The sequence below is a fragment of the Dendronephthya gigantea genome, unplaced genomic scaffold (assembly GCF_004324835.1).
Source record: "Dendronephthya gigantea isolate DGI-Jeju-01 unplaced genomic scaffold, DenGig_1.0 000082F, whole genome shotgun sequence".
Classification (NCBI taxonomy): domain Eukaryota; kingdom Metazoa; phylum Cnidaria; class Anthozoa; order Malacalcyonacea; family Nephtheidae; genus Dendronephthya; species Dendronephthya gigantea.
The window spans coordinates 623865-639491 of NW_021163092.1; the positions used below are offsets into that span (position 1 = coordinate 623865).

Consider the following 15627-nt stretch of genomic DNA (forward strand, 5'->3'; position numbering starts at 1 on the left):
TAGGTGATCAATGAAGTAGATCATTTCTTCCAATAGACAAAACATTTTATATATCAATGACCACGAAAATAACCGATGAATTATTGCGGATTCAGGTGGACCGTTAAATCGCGTTAATTTTAACCGTTTCGCTATGACATTTCTAGGTGGACATTATCACGTTTCTTGGGCGTGGCGATTCTATTTTTGTCAGTAACGTTTGAATTTTGAACATGAGCATTGAAGCCACGCCCTAGAAACGTGTCGATGTCCGCCTAGAAACGTCTTCGCGAAACGGTTAAAATTAACGCAACAAGTATTCATATTTAACGGTCGGTACCTGAATCCGCAGTTCGATATATGAAAACCAAGCTTAAGAAAACGCCGTTCTCATTTTCATTCATATATATTGTCTGTACGTTTCTATTCTTCGGAGCTTGTTTCTTTTTTATTTACAATCAGGCAAAAGTATCAAGACCATATTTTGGTCGAATAGGTCCACAGGTAAAAGGAGACCAGTGACATAGAGGTACCCCTGTTACCCTAATATAAACAAGTGTGGGAGAAGAACTATTTTTGAAGTGGAGCGATATTTATATTTCCATCTTTGAAGCCGAATTGAAGGACTATTGCTGATTTCCATTATTTTTGTCGAGACGTTTGACGATCGCGCAGAAAAAAACAAAAACAATCAAATGGTATTTAACTGGTACCGGTGCTCAATTTTGCTAAAAAAATGGCGTCCAAATAACCACTGAATATCGTTCCTGTCTAAATAGAGTTCACTGGGTGTGAGAACGCAGTGGCGCAGCCAGCCCGACAATTTAGTCAGGCTGGCTACGCCACTGTGAGAACGTCATAGGTGTGATTGTTTTCCATTGTTTAAAGTCGATTGATTTGTATTTTTATCATTGAACAAAGAAGTAGGTTTATTCTTGCCTTTTGTCTTTAATTAGGATCCAAATTCAGCTGTCTATAAAGCATTTGTATACTACAGTTCCTGCATGGACGACAGCGCCATCGAAAGCGCTGGAATCCAACCAATTCTTGACGTCATAGAAAAATATGGCTCCTGGAACATAACTAACAAAAACTGGAATGGGGATTCCTGGGAACTGGAGAAAGTTCTTGCCAGAGTACTGATTGATATTGAAGTACCAGCTTTTCTTGCTTTGGATGTTAAGCAATCGTTCTTCAACACATCTGAAGTCTTGGTTACGGTAATTTAACGTTGGAAATATATGTGTTATTGCATGTAGTATTTTTTTATGTAATTTTACGTCTATACCCAGATGGATAAACTGTGTGTTTTGTGTAACTGTAATTAATTCTAACTTGCGCGAAAACGTGTCCCTTAATACACATGAGGATTATCTCCTTCAAATTTGATCTTCAATTATCGTTCAGATTGGCGGAGGGTTCTCTGGTGATGACGAGAGACAACTGGACGAAAAGCAAGCGCGTTCAAGAGAGCGTTGGATTGAAGAGATGAAATATGAAGTAAGTACGATAAAAAATTTGCGCTGGTATTTTATGCTAATCTATGCATGTGTTGTTGATGTGTCTGAACATTAATGGTTTACAATAGCACATAACTTTCACAGTTTTTTGCATTGTAAACAGGTGTTTCTTTCAATGGTGTGTGTTGCTAACAAATTTTAGAGTCAAGCATTTTGAATTTTTAGCCCTTCGATTTTCGTAAAGACTACAAGAAGTTTATGTCCACGATATTCCGCTTACTTGGGTCAAATTCGTCTGTTGATGTTGAAGTGAAGCGTATTGTCGATTTGGAAGATGATTTTTCATCGGTATGGATTATTAATACATAGCAGACCATTGCTATATGTTGCCCATAGTGAGATGTAATTCATCAACAATGTCTCTGACTCGATAGTGGACTTTCTAATGTGCAAGGCGGACTTTCTTATGTCAACAATGTGATAACTGACCGAGCATGAGGTCTGTACTATGAAATATGACATTGGGGTATTTTAGTATGTAAAAAACCTCGATCTGATATTTCACAGTACAGGCCGAACAAGCGAGGTCAATAATCGGTTTATTATATGGCTGAACTGCATGACACATCCCGGGATACTGATCCAGATACGAAATATACGGATCACGGGCCGGATATGGGTTTTACGGACCGCTCGTCAACCAATCAGAATGGAGGAATATGAAAAGCCATGTAATAATTCTTACTCATATAATAAACCTATTATTGACCTCGCTTGTTCGGTCTGTACTGTGAAATATCAAATCGAGGTTTTTGCATGGACACACTAAAATACCTCGGTCGGTCTGATATTTCACAGTACAGACCTCACGCTCGGTCAATAAGCAATTAATATTTTATTGCTTTTACTGCTTTTTATTATCTCATCTGCACGTTCTCCCACTTTACGTATTACATATACACTGTCCACCTATACAAAATCCATAGTATGGACGCTAGTTATGAAATGGTATGAAATGTATCATATTCATACTATAATTGCCATTTCCATACAATGCATATAGTATGGAAACACTATAAGTATAGCATGTTTCCATAGTATGGTAATTGAAAATAAATTTCAGTGATAATTCAGTTAAGTTATGAACGTCATGCATGTAACAATATTGCTCAAAAAATATTGTAAAACAAGCTAACAATTGTATATAAACAAGCATGTAATTAGTGTTCGGTGTACGTTAAAATTTAATAATCCGATATATTCTTATTTCCAAATTCTTAAAATAGAATCATTTGCAGAACTTGCATGTAGTGTTTGTTATTCAACAAGTATGTCGCATTTAAAATAACTTTTTAATATATATTTATTTTCAGGTCCGAAAGTTTTTTACTCCGAAAGAATTTAAGCCAAGTGATGTTTCTTTTATGACTTTAGACGAGTTGAATAATTTTACATCGTTTAAGGTGAGTAAGATTACCGTAATTTATTGTTGCGCTTGTGTATTGTCTTGTGATCAGTTGTGTTTCGTGAGATATTAGGGAACTTAAGCATGCAGGACGGCAACACGACGAGGACGTGGTTGGAATACTCCTTTAAATATATGTTATGGTAAAGCATTGTTGTACATTATCAACTGTACCAATTTAATGAGATATAAGACGTTGAAAACATCGTGTTTACGTTTAGGGACAATGCTATAGAGCCTAATTCGAGGTAGCGCTCACTGGGTCCTGAAATGCAGACGTTCTACATAGGACGTAATAAACGACGTTTTGTCGTTGTAAACAGAACTTAGATCAAGTCTAAAACTCCCATAGGTATTTAATAATTCATTTCTTTTCAATGAAGCATTGTATTGATAGCTGCCGTCGTCGTGTTCCCGTCCTACATGCTTATGGTTCCTTTTGGTATCATCATCACAACTTGTGAGTTTTATACAACCGGTCCCTGATCAATAAAATCACACGAGTACTTAATCTTAGGCAAAAAATCCAAGGTCCAAGCTTAGTCCCTCGCGGGACACCGCGATATTAGCGTATCCAGATTGAGATAAACTTTGAAAAAATCTACTCCTTTTTTCTCCCTCTCAAAAAATCTGAGATCCAATTTTAGGTTGTTATTTCAAATCGATTTCAGGGCATAGGGACTGTTATGGTCAAAAAGATCAAAATTCTTTCGTTCTATAATCCGCGTATGCAACATATTTGCTCTATTTATCTACACCTTCCAACGATGCAGCGAATACCTGAATTGTTGTTGACTTAAATTGAAAAAATACCTATACTTTTCAGTTTAATTGGACGACATATTTTACGGAAATACTAAAAGGCACAGGTAAATCTATTGTGCCAAATCAAAAAATCATGATAGCACTGCCAAACAACGTTAAAAAGATCGTAAACTGGCTTGCAGACAAACCAAAGAGGTAAGAACTATTAAAGTATAGAAAACAAAAATCGACTTGCACGTATAGTGGTGTTGTATGTTGGGGTTCAACAATTTTAACAAAACTGAGTTGTAGTGGAATCAACAAGTCTTGCAGCAACCCAAAATCTAAATGAATTTTTTGCGTAGGCCTGTGTTTTGAATTTATTCAACCGTATACTTTTTGTTTTTTTTAGTCTTCTTGCTAACGAGATAATGTGGAACACTGTGAAAGGCTTGATACCTACATTACCGAAGGCATTTAGAGAAGCACGACAGGAATATTTTAAGAGTTTTAAAGTGACGCTTCCGCCTAGATGGCAGACGTGTAACGGTTTAACAGACAAGCTTTTTACACTTGTAACAACTTTGCTGTATGTTAACGAACAGGTGTCAGAAAGTGCAAGGACAACGGTTAGTTAATGTGGCAAATTTATTTGCATTTGCCACGCTTTTGTTAAATGTTAAGTATAACGCGATGTAAGTTGGACAAACAAAGAATGTTGGATGAAGACTGTATGATTTTCGGGGAAAATGGGGAAAGAGGACCCTCTTACGCCGATTTTGTGCCAACATCCCGAGATTTAGAGTGGCGGAGAGGGGCTTGAAATGCTAAGTGCCAGGGTTAGCTCAATCGACCCGATCTTATTCATTAGAACGAGGGTCTTTTATATCATTAAACGGTGATAGAATTGTGAAATTGACGTCTTGCAGGTACTTTTGAGAGATTCGATTCATAGATCTCATCTCTTTTGAGTGAAATATGGTCTGGTTCTGCTGGCTTGTCATACACAATGCATTCAACACATGTTTCATATATTCAGTTCTTTCTCTTATTAGGCAGCAGAAATGTTTGCTGAGATCAAAGGCCAGTTCATTGATGGTTTGAGAGAACAATATTGGATGGACAATGCAACCCGCGCTCAGGCGCACCTAAAGGCAAGTAAATCATTTAAGAAAATATTACGCGTGGATACGTAGGCGGACGTAATTTGTGTGACAAGAATTCGACTTGGGCTATGGATTGTATTCTGATGGTATTTTCGTGTGTACGGTATGCTTGGTTTATCGCTTGTGCTGTATTTTGACAAGCACTTGGACAGATGTATGCGCGTACAGTCCACGCATCTCTCTAAACAATAGGCACCGGTTCTTTCATTCGGATCGAAAAATATGTCGCTTTGTGAAGTGTGGAGCGATTTCAAATTGTTTTTTCTAAAAGGTCTGGTTGTTAACCTTTCTGTTATGTTTTTGTTTAATGTATAGCTGGACAAAATGGAAGATTGGATTGGATTTCCATTGTTTATTAAGAATACAACCAAACTGAATAGCTATTACAGAAATGTGAGTTTCTAATGCCTGTTTCTAACGCGTCATCATCTAGCTAGACCTTCCTCAAGGCTCTCATCCACTCATCGTAAAAACTAACTCGCAAGCTCGCTGGAAGCAATTTCCTCCAATCACAATGCTTGACAGTTTATTTTAATTGGATAAAAACTCGCAGCGAGTTAATTTAGCGATGAGTGGAAAAGAGCCTTAATACAATGAAATTTCGTGATATTTTCTAATTATGCTATCTTATAAGCAGGATATTTTATTCGTCTTTGGAGCCGAGAGGAAATAAGTTTGCTTTCTTGCTATTATTAATCTAAGAAACGGGCGTTCGCTTCTTTTAAAACAAGCTTTTGGATAATTTAATTTTATGGATTTCGCGCTAAACATTTGCATAGATTGTAATTATTTAAATTTTCTTCAAACAATTATAGTGAATTTCATGGGAAACAGTGGCAAATACGGTTTTTATTGCTCTCGTGCAGGTTAAAGTCGATCAATCTCGCCTGTTACAGAATAACCTGAATTCCTTAAAGGAAAAAAGTCGAAAGAAAATAAACGAAGTAGGAAAACCCCCGGTTAATGACAGGTATTGTACGCTTGTGCGAAAGCTAGGGTAACTGCAGCAAATGTTGGTCGTTTCAAGAAAGTGTGAAGAAAGCTTTATCGTTTATTTTAAAAACGGTCCAATATGGAAACCGCTGGAAAATCATGTGACCAGCGCCTTGATCAATTTAAGTTTACGTTTGAATTAATATAAACGTGTTTCACGGTAAAAACTGGTCAATGTTGGACCGGTTTTACATGTCCCGTGTGAATAAAATGAAAATTTCTAGTTCGTGCGGGTTATACAATCCAAATAGAATAGGATACGGTTCACACTTTGTGGTCTCATCTCTCTGTCTCAAAAAATCTGTGGTCACATCTCTCTGACTCATATTGTCCTACTAATATTTTACTTCAGATTTAAAGTTTCGCCTCTTACGGTCAATGCTTATTATGACCCTCAAGCAAACGGGATGAGTGAGTATTAAATGTTCTTGTTATTTTTTCTTTTTCTTTTCCCCATCCCCGTTGCATGTATTACTCACCGGTCTTCTATCTAAAATGCCATCTAAGCATTCAGTTAACATCATATTTGATAAAGAATAATATCTCAGATTTTACTATTCATGCAGCTAACGATTTAATATACCTAAAAACTATTCTATTATGTACTAAAATTTGAGTTAATCTTTTTGAGTTAATCAACATATTTGTTTACATTTTTTTAGGGAAAGCCAATCAGAAAGCTTACATTTTTATTACTTCATGTAAAATAGTAAATAATGTACCTTTTTACCGGAAGTAGTTAAAATTTATGCATTCTGATTGGGTCACTGAAAATGTAAACGAACTTGCTGATTGGTCTAAGGCGAATTAAACAAGGGTTTATTGCATTACTATTTTTTACTTGTTTTGCAGCTATTTTGGCGGGAATATTACAACAACCTTTCTACAAAGATGGCAGACTAAAGTAATATTTTCTAATTATTTGCTCTTCTTGATAAGATATTGCAGTGAAACTTCTCGGTTTGTAACACTGCTGTTGCATATTTCAGGGCATTGAACTATGGATCGCTTGGTATGATCGTAGGTCATGAAATCACTCACGGGTTTGATAAGACAGGTACATATGGAAAATGTTTTGCTATTATTCCATGAAAAGGCGATCTTTATACTTCTATTGATATGATCGTCACACTTTGCGTACACATGCAACGCTTTGTTTTTATTTTAAGTTTAAAATTATGTATTCAAATACCCCGGCTTGTAAATACATCAATATAGTCAAGACAACATGTTCACTTGACACATTTTTTCGGCCCAAAAGCTTTGCATTAAAGAAATAAATTTACTTGGTGAAGATCACAAAGAATTGCGAATGGTTAAAGGATCTTAATTTTTGTACTAATTGAATTCTAAATATGTATGATTTCCATCCAAAATGAAGACTCTGGAACAATGAGCTATTCTCCAAAGGGGAACACAGTGCATTCTTTTATTGTTCGGATCGACAAGAAAAAATGATGATAACCGTAGTATTCATTCGCAGTATATCAACTTTTTTACACGATTAAAGTGGAATATCTTAATATTATATATCAGGTAGTCAATATCGACGAGAATGGAAACTTTCGCGAATGGTGGACCAATGCATCACATGACAATTTCGTGAAGCGATCGAAATGTTTAATTGATCAGTACAACAACGTTACAATATTTGGTGAGAAGGTTCGTAGAGCGAAGTATTGGTTTTGGTAAAGCCCATATATATTTACTATATATAGCTTATCTATTTCTTAATCAACAATTAAACAGAAAGTACAGTTACGGTTGTCGAATTTTGGACAGAGGTATCGACATTGGATAGGTTTTCAATCAACCCTCATAAAATGCTTCAAAAAGCTGCTCCTAAAAAGTTCGCCGTGGCCGTGCGAAAGGGTGAAGCATTGTTTAACGTTTAAATAATCACTATCCAGTGGATATTAACTTTATCCACCTTTTGAACAACCATCCTCGCGAGCACATAAAATCCGATTCAATGAACTCGCTTCATTTGATTCCTGACATGAATGCGATTTAGACCTCATGAGCAGCTGGCTCGCCACTAATTTTTCCGGGGTTTTTTCGTCAGCTGATATTTGAGTCCAATGTCTTGCAAATCCTATATGGGTGTTAATAATAACTTTACGCATCACAAATTTTCGTAGGTCGATGGGAAGAAGACACTGTCAGAAAACATTGCTGATAATGGAGGATTGAAATATGCTTTCAGAGTAAGGGATATTATTTCACAATCTTTATACATGATATAAACATCGGTATTTAGGCATAAAACTGCTATCCTTATTTGTCCTGATGATGTTACGAAATGATCAAGTCTCTCCTGTACAAAACTAGTCAAATAAAATCTTTATATATATAAAGATAGTGCTCGCCCTGTTCATCATAAAATATCGAGTATATGGTGAGTAAATATAGGTTGTAGCGAAAAAGGTTTTTTCACTTGTTTTTTCCACATTCCAAGGCATATCAGAAATGGCGGGAAACAAATGGAGATGAAGACAGGCTACCAGCTCTTCCTTTCGATAATAACCAACTTTTCTTCGTTAGCTTTGCCCAGGTACGAATATGTGAGCATTATGAAATAGAATGAAGTTAAAAAGATGGAATTAATTAAATTAATATTCCACTGTATAATTTACTTCCTTCAAAGAAGTCGTTTCGAAAATGTCCAGTAGCACATACTGTATATATTGGATATTCAATAGCACTGAGTGGCATAAAGGTTGTACGATTCTGTCATTTCATTAATTAAAAAAACCCACATCATTTTGACACTAGAACACGTCTGCATGGTAAAGGTCTTATTTGACAGATATTTGTGACCTTCTGCATAAGAGGGGTAAAACGAATTACTTCCGATAGCGTTGTACTAAATTCACCAATTTGGAAGTAAATTTAGTGGAATAATATCATTTCACATTTTGAGGATCACGGTTTAATTTTTAAAATTTTATTTTTTTAACATGTTTTAATTTTCTAAACGAGACAGGGGAATAAGCTAGTGTAGCACGAATTTGGCAAATCACTAGCTCTGTACAAGTTCTTTGTCTTAATTATTTAACGCATTTAGCACATTTTCTCATAAAACCAAGGAGTAAAAAATTGTCCATTTCATAGTTGTGGTGTGCGAAGTATGGAAAAGGATCCGTCAAGAGTTTGATGCTAGTTGATGACCATTCCCTGGATCCTGTCAGGTAAACCGTTGGACTATTAGTGCACGTGCTTCCGAGCATACACGCATGAAGCCATGTATGATTGTCGAACATAAAAACATTTATTTAGAGCTAGAATCGCATTTTCAGGTGACAGACCATCTTATAGTTTATTTATCTTCTTCAATTTTTAGAGTGCGCGTTCCACTGCACAACTTTCCCGAATTTAGTGAAGCATTTGGATGTCGAAAGCCGAATAAAACATGCGCGGTTTGGTAGTATTGGTTTCTTCTTTATCACTAGCTATAGTCCAGAGTATGAACTTAATTTAGAAAGGTCGGCGTAACAACTAGGAAATTAGACATTCATGATTTGCAGGGCTCCCTTTATCAAGCTAACACGTCATGTCAGTCCATAGATATATGTCCCTGCTCATCCGACATTCGGTTTTTATGGGACTGGAATGAAAACTTGGCGGCCATATTAAAATAGTTGTAAAACAATTTGAGGAAGGACTCTATTTCAATTGCTTTTTTGTCTTTATGATTCACGATCCCAGTAAAAAAACAAAAAAACTGGCATTTGTCTGTCACCAAACGGCAAAACTGGCCTGTTTTTAAGGGGATAAAAATTTGACTTTAAGGGGATAAAAATTTGACTAAGGTAAGGAGGGCTCTGAATATGGCTGATGTTTAATTCTTAATATTATCCGACGTTTTCTAAATTACTTTTCTCTTCCTATTGGTTTTACCCTATATGGGCTTGAGTTTTTGGTTGTGAAATCACACAATTATGTTACCAGATTGTGATCCTGAGGTGTTTTGGAAAAAGCGTATTTGTAGGGTACTTGTTTTTGTAAAACAGTAATAAATCAATGTAAAAGAATGAAAGTGGAAATGTGTCTCGTTTTTTTTTTGGATGCTCCTGCTTCAGAATGTGGGAAAATAATTTTTCATCATGCCCTCAAAGAAAACATTTAAATACATTAAAAAATAGTTTGCAAACTCATGAGTTGATAGTCTGATGGTAAAGAAAGTGGTCCCATAGCCACACCTGATAACCACATGTTTCGAGTCCTCGAAAAAATGTCCCTCGCGAAATTGATGAAGTAAGTTAAATAACCACAGCCGTTCAGCACAAGATGTCGTAGTCTAGTGGGAAATACTATGGTCTTCCAAGTGGTAAGTTAATGGTTCGAATGGTTCGAATCCCAAGTATACATGTTTTTCATGTTCAAAGGCAAAGACAATCGATGGTTCTCGATATCTCGGCTTTTCGTTATGTCTTTTGAGAAAAGGATAAAGTAAATCAAATAACCATAGCTTTTCAGCACATGATCTCGTAGTCTAGTGGCGAAGACAATAGTCCCCAAGTGATTTGTCGATGGTTCGAATCCAAGTAAACTTGTTTTTAATTATGTCCTTCCTGAAAAGGATAAAGTAAATTAAATTACATAGTCGTTCACCAAATGATTTCGTAGACTAGTGGAGGGCAATGGTCCCCAAGTGATTTGTCGATGGTTCGAATCCAAGTAACCTTGTTTTTCATTATGTCCTTCCTGAAAAGGATCAAGTAAATTAAATTATATAGCCGTTCAGCACATGATCTCGTAGTTTAGTGGCGAAGGCAATGGTCCCCAAGTGATTTGTCGGTGGTTCGAATCCACGTAAACTTGTTTTTTATTATGTCCTTCCTGAAAAGGATAAAGTAAATTAAATTACATAGCCGTTCAGCAAATGATTTCGTAGTCTAGTGGCGACGACAATGGTCTGCCAAGTGGTAAGTCCATGGTTCGAATCCAAGCATGACTGTTTTTGATTATGAACTTCGAGAAAAGGATAAACTAAATTAAATTACCATAGCCTTTCAGTCCAAGATCTCGTGGTCTAGTGGTGAAGACAATGTACTATTAAGTGGTAAGTCCATGGTTCAAATCCAGGCATAACTGTTTTTGATTATGAACTTCGAGAAAAGGATAAAGTAAATTAAATAACCACAGCCGTTCAGCACAAGATCTCGTGGTCTAGTAGTGAAGACACTGATCTCCCGAGTGTCAGGTCGTTGGTTCGAATCCAAGCATGACTGTTTTTGATTACGAACTTCGAGAAAAAGATAAACTAAGTTAAATTACTATAGCCTTTCAGTCCAAGATCTCGTGGTCTAGTGGCGAAGACATTGTCCCCCAGTGCACGGTCGATGGTTCGAATCCAAGCATGACTGTTTTCATTATGACCTTCGAGAAAATGATAAAGTAAATTAAATAACCATAACCGTTCAACACAAGATCTGGTAGTCTAATGGTGAAGTCAATCGTCTCCCAAGTGGTAAATCGGCGGTTCGAATCCTACCATAACCCTTTTTCATTATGAACTTCGTGAAAAGGATAAAGTAAATTAAATAACCATTGCCGTTCAGCACAAGATCTGGTAGTCTAATGGTGAAGTCAATCGTCTCCAAAGTGGTAAATCGATGGTTCGAATCCTACCATAACCCTTTTTCATTATGAACTTCGTGAAAAGGATAAAGTAAATTAAATAACCATAACCGTTCAGTCAAGAACTTGTAGTCTAGTGGTCAAGATGTTAGTCTCATGTGTCGACAGTCGAAGGTTCGAATTTCGTTTTAAATGAAAATTTTCGTTATTAATAATACATGTTAAGGGTATGATGAATAAGTTGGTGTGGGTTTCCAACAATCACCAGTTAGCCTTGTGGTACAGTCGTGGACTATCAAGTGCAAGACCGAGGTATCAAGAACAGTACGGAACGTCCCTCATAGCGGTAACAAAAAAAAAGGTAGGTACGTTACTCGGGGGAGGTTTGTACTCAGTTAATCTTTAAGAATCAAAGTTAATCTTTAGGAAAATCAGGGGATAGTTAGGGTGAATGAGGGGTATATGAGTACAAAAAGACTTAGTAATTAGTAATTGGGCGGCCTCGGCTCCCGGGGCAAGGAAAAGGGGTATAGGTAAGAAAACAGTATATAAAATGTTTAAGTCTTTTTGTACTCATTTAAACCTCTTTACCCCTATTTATCCTCCTATTTACTCCTTTCTATCCATACTTTTTCCTATCCTCACATACCCCCAACTATCCCCCAACACAATTAAATGTTTGAAGAAAGCTTGCTTTGAAAGTCAGGAAAGCCGGGGGAAAGAGAACCCCCCTCAGTCTACTCCTCGCCCAAGGCGAGGGCATATTCGCCCTCTCGCACTACTCCTCTCACACGCACAAATTCTCACTTTATTACCTTGTTCTTTTTCGGTTTATCCAGGGCTTGAACCATCGACTGTATACTTGGCAGATCATTGACTTCACCACTACACCACCAGTTCTTGTGGTGAAAGCCTACAGTTTTTTATTTTACTTAATCCTTTTTGGAAGGATCTTTGATGAAATAGAAGAAAAACATTCCCATCTGGGGCTCGAACCTTCGCCTTTAAACTCCGAGAGCACTGTCTTCACCAGTAGACCGCACGATCTTGCGATGAAAGGCTTTACTTTTTTATATTACCGAATACCTTATGGGTAGATTCTCAAATGAAATAACAATTTAAAGGAATTCTTTTTAATGTTAATGATTTATTTTCTCGTCTAAAACACGCACACAATTGTATCCTATGCGTAGCTTGTAACCTAAAAGTAGCCATTTGTGTTCTCAACAAAATATCACATACAGGTATCAAGCGCCTTAAAGCAATATGTTTCATAAGTTACTTGTTATATGCGGCCCAAGTGAAGCTAATGGTTACGGTGCGATTGTTTTGTATTTTTAATGAGTGAAGTCAATGTACAAGAATTAAGAATAGCCGAATACACATCTTACTGTGACTGGAAAGTTGATAGCCGTAAAAACCTGTCTGAATGTGGATTGGGATATGGAAAATTTATACGTGTGATGCATGGTTCGGGTAATGCGTAATCATTACGATAATAATTGTGTTTATTTTCCGTAGCCTTGTTCCGTCCTTGACCGTGCTGATATTTCTGAAACTTGTCTGATTTACTGATTCGTCTAAATGCGAGTTTAAGACAAGTTTCTCTTCCAGACGGGATTCCCGTCTAACTTACCCGTCTCTTAATTTAGACAGGAAAATTGGGACGAGAAACCCGTCTGTGGGGTTCACGAGCTCAACAACATGCATTACGGCAACGATTCATAATTATTTCATTTAAAAAGTTCTTCGAAGAAACGATTAAGCCAACTGATAAAGAACAATAGCTTATCGACAAACGATGTGGTCGTCAAGCAGTTGTTAAGACGTTGGTCTCTAGGGTCCAAAGCTTCAAGTATTAGATTAACGTATTTTATGTTCGACGAACCGGCTAGAACAACTAGTATTTCGACTTTTTATACAACAAAGTCTTGAAATACATAGTCAATTGCTTCATTTGCGATTTCAGATGTAATGCTTGTTGACTCATGATTAACGCGTTAGCTGTATACATTACCCGAATTTATATTAAAGACGGGAAACTCATCGAAGACGGGAAACTCGTCTGATGTGAATCACAGACGGGTTTCTCGTCCGAATTTTCCCGTCTAACTTTGCCATCTTAACAGACGGGTAAGTTTGGACTTGATCCCGTCTGGAAGAGAAACTCGTTTTAAATTTGCATGCATTTAGACGGATAAATCAGACGAGTTTGTAAAATATCAGCACGGTAAAGGACAGCGAAAATATACAAAATTATTATGATCGTAATGATTACTTATTACCCGACCCATCATACGTACAAATTTATCCATATCCCAATTCATATTCAGACGGGCTTTTACCTCATCTTTTCTAAGATGAGTTTCCCATCCCTAATATGAATTTGGCTATTCTTAATTCTTGTACTTTTTTCTTTTAAACCTATTTTGAAATGCATTGTTAATTCTTGTACTTTACTTTGACTTCACTTCATTAAAAATACAAAACAATCGCACCGTAACCATTAGCTTCACTTGCGCCGCATATAACTAACTTATGGAAAGATAGGCAATTCATAACTGTAGGTTAGTGTAATAATTTAGTGACAACACAAATGGCCAATATTTGGTTACAAGCTACGAATAAGATACAGTTGTGTGTGCTTTAGACGAGAAAAGAAATCATGAACATTAATTAAAGGGAACTCATTTAAATTGCTATTACATTTGAGATCCTACCCAAAAGGTATTTAAAGGTATAGCCTTTTACTGCAAGTTCGTGCGGTCTACTGGAGAAGGCAGTGCTCAACGAATTTAAGGGCGGAGGTTCGAATCCCTGATGGGAATGTTTTTTTTCTTCTATTTCATCAAAGATCCTTCCAAAAGAGGATCAAGTAAAATAAAAAAGTGTAAGCTTTCACCACAAGAACAGGTGGTGTAGTGGTAAAGACGATGGTCTGCCAAGTATACAGTCGATGGAGTCGATGGTTCAAGCCCTGAATAAACCGAAAAAGAACAAGGTAATAAAGTGAGAATTTGTGAGTGTGAGAGGAGTAGAGGGAGAGGGCGAACATGCCCTCGCCTAGAGCGAGGAGTAGACTGAGGGGGGTTGTCTTTCCCCCGCCTTTCCTGACTTTCAAAGCCAGTTTTCTTCAAACATTTAATTGTGTTTGGGGATAGTTAGGGATATTAGAGGATAGGAAAAAATAGGGATAGATAGAGTAAATAGGAGGATAAATAGGGGTAAAGAGGTTCAAATGAGTACAAAAATACTTAACGTTTTATATAGTGTTTTCTCACCCTATACCCTTGCACCGGGAGCCGCGAAGCCACCCAATTAGTAAGTCTTTTTGTACTCATATATCCATCATTCATCCTATCTATCCACTGATTTCCCTAAAGATTAACTCTGATTTCCAAAGAGTAACTCAGTATAAACCGCCTCCGACTAACATACCCGACATTTTTTTCTTTTTTTTCCGTCATGGGGAACGTACCATCCTGTTCTTGGTACCTCGATCCTGTACTTGATAGCCCATGACTTTACTACAAGGCTAACTGGTGATTGTTGGAAGCCTACACCAACTTATCCACCATAATCTTACCATTTAACATTAATAACGAAAATTTTCATCTAAAACGAGATTCGAAGCTTCGACTGTCGACACAGGAGACCAGCGTCTTGACCACTAGACTACAAGACTTCTGATGATTGTTAGGGTTAATTAACTTACTTTATCATTTTCATGAAGTTCATAATGAAAAACGGTTATGGTAGGATTCGAACCATCGATTTACCAGTTGGAAGACCATTGTCTTCGCCACTAGACTACAAGTTCTTGGGCTGAAAGGTTATGGTTATTTAATTCACTTTATCCTTTCACGAAGATTCGTAAAGAAAAACTGTAATGGTAGGATTCGAACCATCGATTTACCACTTGGGAGGACATTGTCTTCGCCACTAGACTACGAGATCTTTTGCTCAACGGCTATGGTTATTTAATTTACTTCATTCTTTTCACGACGTTTTTAATGAAAAATGGTAATGGTTGGATTCGAACTATCGATTTACCACTTGGGAGACCATTGTCGTTGCCACTAGACTACAAGATCTTGCGCTGAACGAATGGTTATTTAATTTACTTTATCCTTTTCACAGAGTTCATAATGAAAAACGCGTATGGTAGGATCGAAACTTCGATTCACCACATGAGAGACCATTGTCTTCGCCACTAGACTACAAGGTCGTCCGTTGA

At 36.9% G+C, this 15627-nt stretch overlaps 1 protein-coding gene across 2 annotated transcripts in view; it reads left to right on the plus strand.

The window, feature by feature from the left end:
• Positions 1 to 9405, plus strand: part of LOC114532887 (endothelin-converting enzyme homolog) — a 32083-nt gene extending 22678 nt beyond the window's left edge. Inside the window, exons 3-17 of one of the 2 annotated variants that reach the window (XR_003687996.1) lie at positions 936 to 1199; positions 1387 to 1479; positions 1665 to 1787; positions 2813 to 2902; positions 3731 to 3864; positions 4061 to 4277; positions 4704 to 4802; positions 5130 to 5207; positions 5681 to 5784; positions 6160 to 6218; positions 6660 to 6711; positions 6797 to 6864; positions 7344 to 7469; positions 7949 to 8014; positions 8266 to 8358. Coding sequence is in view for 1 of the 2 variants with exons in the window: in XM_028554476.1 (XP_028410277.1) it covers positions 8266 to 8361; positions 8922 to 8998; positions 9151 to 9235 (258 nt within the window). In the remaining variant the exon portion in view is untranslated. Of the gene's footprint in view, positions 1 to 935; positions 1200 to 1386; positions 1480 to 1664; positions 1788 to 2812; positions 2903 to 3730; positions 3865 to 4060; positions 4278 to 4703; positions 4803 to 5129; positions 5208 to 5680; positions 5785 to 6159; positions 6219 to 6659; positions 6712 to 6796; positions 6865 to 7343; positions 7470 to 7948; positions 8015 to 8265; positions 8362 to 8921; positions 8999 to 9150 lie in introns of those variants that run through there. The other variant, XM_028554476.1, reaches the window with a different exon arrangement.
• The last annotated feature ends 6222 nt before the right edge of the window (positions 9406 to 15627 follow it).